Genomic DNA, 13246 nt, shown 5'->3' with positions numbered 1-13246 from the left:
GAAGCTGACCTCTGTGACGTAGTTCTATTACACTCAACTGACCCGAGTTCCAATGTCCCTCCAGGTCATTTTCTATGCGGGACAGGGGCAACGTGGCGTCTCTGATCATGACGGCCCTGCAGGGGGAGATGGAGTACGCCACCGGCGTCCTGAAGCAGCTGCTTTCTGACCTGATAGACCGAAACCTGGAGAGCAAAAACCATCCCAAACTGCTGCTGCGGAGGTGAGAGAGAGAGAGCGAGAGATGGAGAATACTATTTCTGATCATTAATGAATCTTTCGGCTTCTCCATTTTAGGGGTCGCCACAGCGGGTCATATGCCCTCCGTCTTTCCCTGTCCCTTGTGTCCTCTTCTGTTCTCATAATTAATAAATAATTTTTTAATATATCCTTTTGGTCTTAGTCAGTGGTTGCCTGCTGGAGGATCAGAGGGCACATATGTTGAGACAAAATCAAGCATGTAAGAGGTTTTTATTCACGAGGTCGTGAGATAAAGCGCCTGACGTTTCACCTCAGCGTAATGAAACACAAATGAACCTTATCTCCTCCGTTCGTGTAATTACTGCCAAAAGATGTAGATCAGGGGTGTCAAACATACGGCCCGGGGGCCAGATCCGGCCCGCCAGAGGGTCCAGTCCGGCCCACAGGATGAATTTGTTAAAATTTCACACTACGATTACAATCTAAACGTAATATCAAATACAATATTTTCTCTTCCAGATATCTGTGACTAAATGTTTGTGCCATTTTAGATCCAGTGTGATGTGTAAATAGTACATTTAGGCACGATATTGTTGAAATTGCACTTATAGAGAGAGAAATGTAAAACAAAGGAGAAAAAAAGCAAGGAGTTCTTGTTGTTCATAGGTTATTATGCTATTATTTTACTATTTGGTCCGGCCCACTTGATTAATTACAATTTAGCTTTCGGTGCATTTAAACATTTGGGTACAAATAAGAGCTAGAAGTAAGTAAGAGCTTCAAGTAGATCAAACTATGAAGTGCTAGTCATAAGTGCGATGTACAAGTTTTTTTTTTGTTGTCGTCTTAGTCGAGGTAGAGTCGGAAGAAATGTGTTTTTAGTCGGCGGCGGAAGATGTGGAGGCTTTCAGCTGTCCGGATGTCGATGGGGAGATCGTTCCACCATTTGGGAGCGAGGACAGTGAACAGTCTCGAGTTCTGCGAGTGCCTCTGCGATCCTCTCAGTAAAAATGAGTTTGACACCCCTGATGTAGATCTTGCAAGGAAATGTCATAGATGTAAGTGATCTGTGATTTTGACACAGTCTTTGTGTTTCCAGGACGGAGTCTGTCGCCGAGAAAATGCTGACCAACTGGTTCACGTTTCTCCTGTACAAGTTCCTCAAGGTAATTCAGCAAAACGATCGATCATGCTCGTCATATAAATGCCTAATAACAGTCGCGATTTAAGTGGGATTAAAGTGAAGATGTTCAATGCATGTTCACTGCTGTTGTGTTAGAGAGAGTTTTATTAAATCCCCCCCAGCTTATTTTATTTCTCCGTTGCATTAATCTCTGTGTGGTTATTAAAAGGAATTTCCCTGTTTTCCTCCCTCACTAATACAGTGCAAATACTGTGCGGTGGAAAATCCAATCCTGCCAGCAGCACACTACTTTAATCTCCCTCACTTGTTTTAATGTTCATTTTTTTAACTCTCGTAATTTCACTCTTGACGCTGACACGTCGTCTTCACTGTCCTCTTTTTTTTTTGCTTCTCTTCCTCTGATGTCTCTTTCATCAGCCGCATTTCTGTTGTCATTATTCTGCAGTCAGTCTCCTCTCTGCCTTAAGGTCATTCTCATCACCGGGGGGGTGAGACGTCGCTCATGCTGTCGCCCCGCGCCCTCTCTTCTTCCCTCATCCTCGCCGTCCCTTATTCCCCTCTACTTGTCACTGGCTTCTTAAAGAAAGAAAGACAGTCCATTCCAAAAATATATATATCTGCTCTTTCTCTCTCTGTCTCGCAGTAGTTTCTCCTCCTCATGACAAATTGGAGGGTTTGACGTTGTCCTCATATGGCCTTATAAGTCTCAACGTCATGATTATAGCCCTATATTAATTAAAATGTCGGTCACCATTCTCTCATTTTCATGTTTATGTCGTATACGGAGCATGTTCATAGTTCAGTGTTTGCTTAAATCAATCAAACTTTATTTATATATCATATATATATATATATAGCCGGCATATGGCTGCTATTATGGATTGCAACAGTAAGGGTGATGAAAGGAAGTGAAGTGAGGAAACACGATCATGGAATTCTCAACGGCCGTGAGGGAAAACACTGGAGACTAAAATATTACTAAAAGCAGGAGGTAAAAGAAAAGAAAAATAGTAACAGATGAAATAAAATAGATGAGTAAAACCATAGATAAAAGTATGAAATAAATAAAGTACTGTAAGCAACGAAGGATAAGGTAAACTAGAACATGATAAAAGAATAGGTTAAAGGAGGCAAGAGGGTAGAATAACATCATTTGAAATGAACTAAAAAATAATGGTCAGGTAAAAGCCAGGTTTTAACTATGCTTTTCACCAAATGGTTTAGTTTGGAAACCAGTGCAGTGATTTTAATCTGAGCCAGCAGGAATGTCATTATAGCTAGTTGAGTCTATAAGTGATAAAAGTGTGAATTCATGTCTCTGTGTTGTGTTTTTGTGCAGAATCTACATCAAAATTCACCTAAAGTGTTACCTACGTTTCCGTTTATTTACCCAGACAATCGTTTTACACTCAATTATAGTTTCCAGTCATTTTGAGCCTTTTCATCTCCCCGCGCAGCAATAGCCATCATTATATCCTCACAATGTAAATATCCGCTTACAATTAGGGAGCCTTAATGAAGGCGGAAGGCACATTCTGTAAACTAACATGCAGCGGCTGAATGGGGAAGGCAGAAAGCCCCAGTGAAAGCAGAACAGTGTGATGTATGCTCGCTCTGTCTAGTTAGCGGCTCCACACCTAATTGGCCCAGTTGCTAACAAGGTTCTTAAAGCATATGCCATTGGAATGAGGAAGGCAGGAGGGAGGAAGAGGAAGGGGGTTAGTGTTGTTAGGGGAGGGGGAGGAAGGAGAGGGGTGGACTTGACAATTAGGAGTTAAAAGGAAATGGAAGGACGCAGAATTTAAAAAGGAAATGGTCGATGTAGCGAAGGGAGCAATAAAAGAGGAGGGAAATTAACTAAAGACAACATGGGAATGATGTCTCCTAAAAATATCCCAATTATGACCAAATTACAGAGGTTACGTTTATTTATTTGTAAACATAAAGATAAGGATTGTGGGATTAAAATGTTCAGATGACGTGGTGACAACCACATTTCTCATTCATGCTCACACAGCTCATGGTATAGATCAGATAGCAAATCCTAGTCTGGTTTAATACAGAGAAAACAAATAATTCACAGTTTGAATTGTATTTGTTTCTGCATGTACACAAATACAAACCGTAAATCAAGAATAAATGTGATATAGAAATGTAAAAAAAAAAAAAAGGATATATTATTTAAAGGAACAAAATTAAGGTGATAATAAGAAAAGCGGTAATAAGGAATGAAATAAAAGAGAGGAGCAAAAGACCTAAAATACCTTCAGTGAAACTCTGGCCTCTGGTGTCTCAGTCTTCCTTTTTTTCACCCTAATCATCTTTGACTTATGCAAAAGAAAGTGATGAACAAAAAAAATCTCACTCGTGATTATGTTTCCAATCGTCTACCTGTGTATAAACATCATCATGTCAAGGATGTTGACATAGCTGGAATAGGAAGAGACGAGGAGGGACTAATGAAGAAAGAATGTAAATGATGCATTATTACCACAGGTCATATCAAATCCTTTATGTGGACAGGTCACATGTAGATGAGAAGATGTCCCTTCCAGTGTGCTCTCATCTAACTGAAGTCTATTTTAGGGGTTTAACAGGTCAAGCACCGCAGGCCCTGATGGAACATGAGTGATTAAAACACAGTATATGTGAGCACAGAGATGTGGAGCGAAGTAAACAGATGAAGATACATTTGATGGGTTCTTTGTGTCCCACCCATTCACACTTTCTGTATTTACAACCCTGTGGGAGTGATTTGTACACTTCATTTCATATTTCACAATAATGCACCACAGTACGTCATGCACATCCTAACATAAATACAGAGATCTTCTAAATCGTCTTAGGGGAAATTTGTGGACTATTTCTTTAAGAATGCTGCTTAATCATGTAAAAAGGTGTCTCAAAATGACACTTTGTCATTGTTTCAAAAAGAGTTTAAATCACTCCGAATAAAAAAAAGTACTGCATCACTAAATTATGACCTTTACAACTTGAAGCGAAGGTTTTAGTATTGCCATGACGACGGCTCTCTCCTGATAAACATGTCTTCATGTAAATCCCACAAGTCTGCATCAGATCAGCACTAATTACATGGAGGAAACACGACGTGAATGAGTGAATGAATGTAAGAGAGGAGATCGAGACAATAAGGAGAGAGATGAAAACTGGCAGGGAGGGGAAAAGGATGGAATTTGTGTAAGAAAGGGGAGGGGAAAAAAAGTGTGTCGTTGAGTGTGCTTGAAGGTTGAAATAGATGAATTGGTACTTTATCCCCTCCTCTCATTTGGACCTCACGCATCTCCAACGCACACGCACACACATCCTGAAGTATCTCCCTGAGCGCTGCATGGTCGATCATTAAACTCTCATCTGGATGAGTACAGGCTGTGATGTGTCTTCTCGGCCCCCTCCCTCTCGAAACTGCTGCTCCTGCGGCCAGGAGAGTTTTTCCTTAGTCACGAGTGATGACTGAAGACACTATTGACTGGCGAGTGTCTTTGACAGAGGCGCGCGAGAGCGGGATCCATATTTATAACATGTGTGTGCGGCGGTTGCATAAGCCCTCACATGGTACTGTAAACAAAAAGAAAAGGTTCATGTTCCAGTTCATCTTTAAAAATCCATGTCTGTACTAAACTATCAAGCAAGGCCCTTAGCGAAGGTGCACTTAAGAGGCTTATTTTAAGGCTGCGAAAACCAAACCATTTGTATCATAAAGTTGATATACATCTATATAAACATGCTTATGAGTAGCGTATTAAGTTCCTGATAATAACCCCTCTTAAAGGAGTACTTCACCAATATGCATTTAGCTTTGTATTACTAGAAAAGGGCTAGTATTTTTGAAAATGTGTGCTTCCCAAAGTCAGTTTCCCCTGAGTTGAGAAATATCTTCATTCTTTTTTTTGTTACGTGCCCGTTAGCGTAACTGTTTACATTCTGGGAATGAGGTCCCGCCCCCCTACGAGTGCGGAATTCACGTTGCAGTGTCACTGGTGGGCATATTTCTCGACTCAGGGGAAACTGAGGTTGGGAAGCACAATTTTTCAAAAATACTAGCCCTCTTCTAATAATAGGTGAAGTATTCCTTAACATCTCGATTTTGTCTCATCTGCATCTTATTGAATTCCAGCTTGTGTAAGGAGTCAGCGGATGGTACGCGTTTAATAATCCTTCCCTTAGAAGAGATGGGAAATGCAAATAAAGAGGTGGGGAAGGATTCTGAGCATATTACAGCACACATGAAAGGCTTTCATTTTAATGTGCTCATTTCACTCATTAGCCTCCATTAGACGATGGCTTTAATGTTTTAATGGAGTATAAACCTGTGTCCTCTTTGACCTGGAATGCACATTATTGCAGATGTCAAGAAAAAAGGGTTTAAACCTACATATGGCTGCAGGAAAAGGTTTTATTTTTACGACGTTTGCGCACGTTACGATCAATGAAAGACTCGTTTGAAGTGTTTGGGGAAATTTCACAAGTAGACAATGAAGTTTACCAAAGATGTGGTGTCAATTCTGAAGGCATCAAACAGTCAAATTGAGGTTCAGACTTTGGCAGGATGATTTCCTGCTCAGAGGCAACACGTTTGGGTGGAAGGATTGGAAATGAATAGAGAGCAGGGGAGAGGAAATTGAAATTTAAGTGAGAGATTTGATTTAGAAAACTTTTACACCTGGGGAACGCGGGCGTAAGAGGAGGAAAGAAAGAAAATGCAAATTAAAAAGAGGCAGAAAGTTGGTTTGCCACCGCTCCAACACATGAAGTAAGCAGAACAAAAACACACAGAATACAACAAAACAAACGCCCACCCAGCCAAACTTCTATTTGTCCCATTCAATCATTGAACTCAATCTGGTGACTCATGTCTGAGTAATAATTTAATCTGAACATATTTGCAATTAATACTTCACAATGCACTTTTTCCTCTTCTGATTCTGCAGCTTTAATATTAATATTAAAATGTAGGCTTCTCTTGCTGGATTATTGACACTGATTTCCAGGTGAACTCACGACTGTGCTCATCTAGTCTCCAAACGTGTACTTCTGACAGTGACTCGCTATCATCTCCATAGTCTTTTGCGAACGTTTTCATAAACTGTCTTCGAATGGAATCACATTTTATCATATAAATACTTTTTCTATGTTTTACACAACCGGAGGGTCACAGCAGTCTGTTGGTTCTCTCATCTTTCCTGTGAGTTGTGAATTAATGGCCACTTTTTTTTTGTCCTCGAGCAACGACTTAAATGAAAGACATCGCAGAAAGAGACCCCACTATTTGGTTGATCTGCTGCTAACTCGTCTCTCTCTGCCTTCTCTCGAAAAAGGAATGTGCCGGGGAGCCTCTGTTCATGCTGTACTGTGCCATCAAGCAGCAGATGGAGAAGGGACCCATCGATGCCATCACAGGAGAAGCCCGCTACTCCCTCAGTGAGGACAAGCTCATCAGGCAACAGATTGACTACAAAACCCTGGTCAGTAAACCTGCAGCATCTTGAAGGCTTGTGTCCGTCTGCTTTGCTCTGAATCAGTCAAGTTTGCGTCACACATGACTGTGATGATAATCTTAAAAAAAATTTTAAAGCAGTTCCGCAGTAGAAATGTGGTAGAATCCTCTCCCTCAATCGATCTGCCGACTCACCTCAGGTGAAGGCTTTTGTCCTGGATAAACATGAAGCTTCGGCGCCAGTGATGTTTGAAGTGAGGATGCGATCTGGCCGTGCACCAGGCCAACTACTGCTCACTGTTAATCACACTGTTTGTCCAAACAAAGCACTTCAAGCTTGGATTGAACACATACAGTCAAACCTGGAGTTGTTTTTGGTCAGCACCCAAGTGTGAGCCCTGAGTTATCATTTCCCCAAACAGTGTAAATAGACTAGGAAAACATCCAGGTTATAAAATAGCTGCTGCAAACAAACTAGGTGTTGAATATGCTCTCAGGATCATTCGTTCATGGCAGAACTCAGTCTCTACTCGAACCTCATTCTTTTGCTTTGTTTTTGTTTTTTTTTCTCTCCGCCAGACGCTGCACTGTGTAAACCCAGAAAATGACCACACCTCCGAGGTGACGGTGAAGTGTCTGAACTGTGACACCATCACTCAGGTCAAAGAGAAGCTGCTGGATGCCGTTTATAAGGGCAGTCCTTATTCACAGCGGTCAAAGGCTTCCGACATGGACCTGGGTAAGACACTTGTGTGGCCGTGGTGATTGCTGTGTGTCAAACTCTTGATAAGATCACAAGAGGACCATGCCGACCAAACCTTTTATGTATTGTTTATTTGTTCTGTACACTATTATAGTAGTAGTGCAATTCAGTTGTCCCACAATGGGGGATTTGCTTTATAAACCCACTCTACAATATGTATTTATAGTGGGTTCAGTTAAAGTTGCAGGCTTTAAAAACAAAACAGTGAGTCAAGAGAAGCTCACCTCAAAAGTGCTCCGTAAAGTTTTTAGGGGACTACAACTGCTCAAAATAACTTTACAAACAGAGCACAGAACTTATTATTGTTATTATTATTATTACCACGAGTCTTCCGATCCCTTCTTATCGCATCTTATCTGACCTCATGTGATCGGTACTCACATCCACGCAGACGTCATTTCTGTATGCAAGAGCAAAACATGGTGTTTTAAAGGACAGATGTGTCCTGTGTTAGCGCGTGCGCACGTGTCTGTGTGTCACAAGTGGCCGTAGAGAATAAGAGTCACGCAAATCTGATGTGTCAATCACTGTTATTGTTTGTGGCGGCTACAAATAAGTAAGCGTACGATGGCTGACTGGTGTAAAAATAGTGTGAAACGGCAGCGGGTCAGAGGGCGTCAGCTGAGGACAGATGCGATCATGCATGCTCAGGTATGTGGTCCCATGTGTCCTCAAACCACCTCCAAAATAGTTTTTTGTAACCAAATTTGAGGACACATTGGATGTGATCACCCATTTACATAGACATTAGTGTACGTAATCGGATCATGGTCTTAACGGGCTAAAAGTCTGTACGTTGTGAACAATTGTATATACAGTAGTTGACATTTTTGTCTTTTCTTTTTTTGAGGTTAAAGGAATACTCCAGCAATTGTGCATTTAGCTTTGTATTGCTAGAATAGGGGTAGTGTTTTTGAAAAATGCAAAGCGGTGAAGTATTCCTTTAATGTTGGTACTTGGTTAATGATGAAGTCCATTAAATCTCGTTTATTAAATCTCAAATCCTTGTTTTTGAAGAATGGCGTCAAGGTCGCATGGCCAGAATCATCCTGCAAGATGAAGACGTCACCACCAAGATTGACAACGACTGGAAAAGACTCAACACGCTGGCTCACTATCAGGTATGACTGACGCGCACTCACGACAGGAACAAACGAGAGTTGACAGCTGAGTGGCTTCCGCGTTGCAATGTGGTGTGTGTGTGTGTTTTGCGGCGCAGGTGACAGACGGCTCAGTGATCGCCTTGGTGCCAAAGCAGAACTCTGCCTACAACATCTCCAACTCGTCCACCTTCACCAAGAGCCTCAGTAGATACGGTACAACTCCCCCCTCTCCTCTTCACCCGATCCTATTTAAATCATCCTGTCAATGATTCCCATCTCTCTGACCGCCCGCCTCCTTCCAGCACCCTCTATCACTTTCATTTGCTCGTTCTTTTTTGTTTTTCACGGCCATGATTGGGCTCCATTCCTTCTTCTTTTTTCTTCTTCTTCACCTCCCTCTGAGTGAATGGCAATTCTTTTTATCCGCTGCTATCAGCCCAGGCCAAGGCTATTCCACACCTATTTCCAAGCAGTCCATAAATGACAGGCATTAGAGTGGATGCCTCGATCCCCAGCTGACACACACACACACACACACACACACACACACAGCGAGAAAGAGAATAGCTGGCAGTCAGATAAACAGATAGACTGAGGCCCCTACATCAATTTACTATTCTTCACCAGAAAATTAGACTATGTCGATAAAGATAAATGTGTAGGGAAAAAAAACAAACACTTGTCTGATACTAAGCAGGTGATAACCCTCACGCATGCAGTATATTTCTGCTATAATTGCCTCCAGAGCTGCTATAAACTACATATGACAAGAAAAATGAGACATTTGGAGTCGAATTCTTGTTTTTCTTTACATAAAATGTGAACGTGTGTTCGTCCATTGGATGAAATGCAACATGAGACTTTGCAATAATAGTGATTTTCAGATACTGGTGATATCACCTGAGAGTGAAACCAATGGAGATACATGTAGAAGTGGAAATTGTCAGCAAAACGGCTTTAGAGGTTATTCTGAAGATCGGCCCAGAAAAAAATAACCAATGTGCTTATGCTGATGGATTTCTTTTCTGAGCACTAGCACTAGGGGGCAGTAGAAATAAGTGACATATCTTATAATTACCTTAAACAAGCAGCTACCTGTGCCAGTGTATGATGTACTTAAGCAACAGGTCACGCAAGACTGTTATAGCAGTGACATAAACACAACATATTATGGCCCTGGATTGAACTATTCTCCCCAAAATGTTCATTTGTTATAGAGACACATTTTAATGAAGTTTTCATTAAGCATCATTTAAAAAAATAATAATAATGATAAATAAAGAAATAAAGTTTCTCTTTGCAGCCGCGCAGCACGGCGTGTGATACGGTTGCTATGCAACACACTATCTTTGAGACTTGGGTCTGCTGCTGCCCTGCCAAGCCTTATTACAGAGTTTATGGAAATATACGGAACAGTGGAAAAGAAATAGCTGTTTTGCAATAATACACTGATATCAGGCCAATAACAACCAAACAAATGATTCGATTTGATCTATCCATTCATTTTGTAAACGGGGTTTTGAACTGCGTGTTTCTTTAGCATTAAAGTAGTTGTGTGATTCTGTTTTTTTTTAGATTGTAATTATTATTGAAGTATATAATGTTTTTTTTCAATTTGGGAAGTTGTTGACTTGAATATGAACAGAAGAATCGTTTCCGCCACCTACACTGAGACGTACGGTAGTTAAGGTCGATCCAGTTTCTGAAACCTCTTGATTATAACTCAAGCGGCTAAAACTCGTCGCCGTACACTGAATAAATTTTTCTTTCAATGGTTTGTCGGCTGTGTGTTTATGTTCGCTCTGTGTGTGTGTGAGTGAGTGAGAGTGGCTCGCGCTCATGAACAAGCCTTAATGTCACACCACCAGTAGCAATGATAGGTTTGGAATCAAAGCCACTCAGCACCCTGCTGAAAAGAGCAACAACACGAGACACCATCCCACTCAGCCTCATTCATGTGTCTACTCTATGTTCTCCTTGTCCTCTCCTCTCCCCAGATGTTTTGTCTTTCTGTCCATTTAGCAAACCCCACCACCTCCCCCGTCATCTCCACCACATTCACTCTCTCCTCTTCTCACCTCTCCATCATTTCACCAAACATAAAAGAGCTGCAACGTGCATCAGCATCTCTCTCTCTCTCTCTCTCTCTCTCTCTTTTATCTCTCTTCCATCCATTCCACATCCTCTCTTTATCCCAAGAGCAGGAGCCACTCAGCAGATAGTCATCTCCCCCTGTGCACCTCACCTCCCTGCTCCCGTTGCTCCCTTCTTCCCCCTTTTAGTCCTAAATGGAACACTCACAGATATGCATCTCTTTGCTTCACTCTAATCAACTTTGACACCCACACCATGAATAATAAAACTGACACAGATAACAGAGAAACCAGTGGGGGCGAGCAGGTATATTTTGTCCTGGTAAAACACTCACAGAATGACGGGGTTTCTACAGGAGCCTGACGTAATCCTTCTCTCACGTGTGTTTGGATGTAGAGAGCATGCTGAGGACGGCCAGCAGTCCAGACAGCCTGCGATCCCGAACGCCGATGATCACTCCTGACCTGGAGAGTGGCACCAAGCTGTGGCATCTGGTGAAGAACCACGACCACTCTGACCAGAGGGAGGGCGACCGGGGCAGCAAGATGGTCTCGGAGATCTACCTGACCAGGCTGCTCGCAACGAAGGTAAGACCCGGGGATGCAAAGAACTACGTACTAGTGAAGTTTTATGCTATATGGACCTTAATTATGGTCAAACATTTACGTCCGTCCTGAATGAAATGCTTTGATCATTAAACAAGATGCAATAAAAACGTCTTCCTTCTCTGAGGAATAAGGAAACCCTACATTTGAAGAATCCACCAAAGCGTCCCTACGTCTTATTATTTGTTGAGTATAAACCTACAGAAGATCATCCGGTATCGTAGAAATAGCTTCGTAAAGCTTCCATGGCGACGCCAGAGGCCGCGGGTAAAACCACAGCTTATTAGAATTAAGTTGAGTTGGTGTCCCAAGTAACAGTTGATACAGCGGTGTCATTAAAAAACCAGGTGATATTGCTGACTTTTATGAAATAATTATTTAATTTTGTTCATTAATTCAACCGTCCACACCAAGTGACAGAATAGCAAAATGATAAAAAGAAAATACGTTCTATGAGGTCCCTTCTACGTGTCATTCTCCCACTCCGTAATATTACACATTAATATCAGTATCATCGGATATTGGCTTTAAAATATATTATCCTTGCACCCTCTCCAACTGTTTGGTTAGTATTAAAATATTATGTTTGTTTCACTTCAGGAGAGACTAACTGACCTAACTAACTTTGGACCCTTTGTTACTTCCACATTCAAGGTCCATCAGACCGTACATGTACATCCTTGAGTGTATTCTGCATTTGACATTTCCGAATATTAATTTGTTGGATACTTTTGTCCAACCATTGTCTCTCAGTGGCCGCACTGAAGTAGACGGCAAACACGAGCTTCGTGAGGCCACATGAAAAGTGTCTGGGTGATATTAGAAGCTTCAAGTATAGACATTTTAAAAATCACCCAAATTGGAGGTCGAAACGATGGCAATTTGGTCTGATTTCAGCTGAGTGACTGCTCTTAAACGTGAAGTAGTTTCGTGTCGAGAGAGAGAAAAATTAGAGTACCTTCTTCGTATTATTACATCTTATTTTTCTGTACCTTGTTTTGATCACTGTCTTCTCCTCAATTTGTAAATCAAACTGTTTGCTTGTGTTGTGTTTTATATACAGTACATTCTGTATGGATGTGGATGGAGGGAGATACATAGATAGATAGACAGACAGATAGATGATAGATAGACAGATAGACAGACAGATAGATGATAAATAGATAGATAGGCAGACAGACAGACAGATAGATAGATAGATAGATAGATAGATAGATAGACAGACAGACAGACAGAAAGAGACAGATAGACAGATAGATGATAGATAGATAGATAGATTGCGACAGATAGATGATAGACTAGATAGACAGATAGATAGATAGATAGACAGACAGACAGACAGATAGATAGATGATAAATAGATAGATAGACAGATAGATAGACAAGGACAGACAGACAGATAGATAGATGATAGATAGATAGATAGATAGATAGATAGATAGACAGACAGACAGACATGATAGATGATAGATAGACAGATAGATAGGATGATAAATAGATAGATAGATGATAGATAGATAGATGATAGATAGATAGACAGCATAGACAGACAGATAGAATAGATAGATAGATAGATAGATAGATAGATAGACAGACAGACAGATGATAAATAGATATATAGACAGACAGATAGATAGATAGATAGATAGACAGATAGATAGACAGACAGACAGACAGACAGACAGACAGATAGATAGATAGATGCCCTCACATAACCTTAATCTTATTCTAGCCTGAACAACACACACACACCAGCAAATACAATACTGTGTATCCATCATCTGAAAAACTCAGACAATTCAGCTGTCTTTCCCTGCGTGTCCCTCAGTTAATTGTCTCCCTAATTTTAGGGGGACCGAGGAAAATGGAGCAGTTACAAGC

The 13246-nt window shown here is 41.1% G+C and overlaps 1 protein-coding gene across 2 annotated transcripts in view; it reads left to right on the top strand.

The window, feature by feature from the left end:
* Nucleotides 1-13246, top strand: part of LOC122776787 (plexin-A1-like) — a 239030-nt gene that overhangs the window by 217319 nt on the left and 8465 nt on the right. For both annotated transcript variants that reach the window (XM_044037510.1, XM_044037509.1), the window contains exons 23-29: nucleotides 65-223; nucleotides 1301-1367; nucleotides 6682-6828; nucleotides 7380-7539; nucleotides 8581-8684; nucleotides 8783-8879; nucleotides 11157-11347. In XM_044037510.1, the coding sequence (XP_043893445.1) occupies nucleotides 65-223; nucleotides 1301-1367; nucleotides 6682-6828; nucleotides 7380-7539; nucleotides 8581-8684; nucleotides 8783-8879; nucleotides 11157-11347 (925 nt within the window). The remainder of the gene's footprint in view (nucleotides 1-64; nucleotides 224-1300; nucleotides 1368-6681; nucleotides 6829-7379; nucleotides 7540-8580; nucleotides 8685-8782; nucleotides 8880-11156; nucleotides 11348-13246) is intronic.

The sequence above is a fragment of the Solea senegalensis genome, linkage group LG11 (assembly GCF_019176455.1).
Source record: "Solea senegalensis isolate Sse05_10M linkage group LG11, IFAPA_SoseM_1, whole genome shotgun sequence".
In the NCBI taxonomy this organism is placed as follows: Eukaryota; Metazoa; Chordata; class Actinopteri; order Pleuronectiformes; family Soleidae; genus Solea; species Solea senegalensis.
This window is presented reverse-complemented; position numbering and strand designations above follow the sequence as displayed.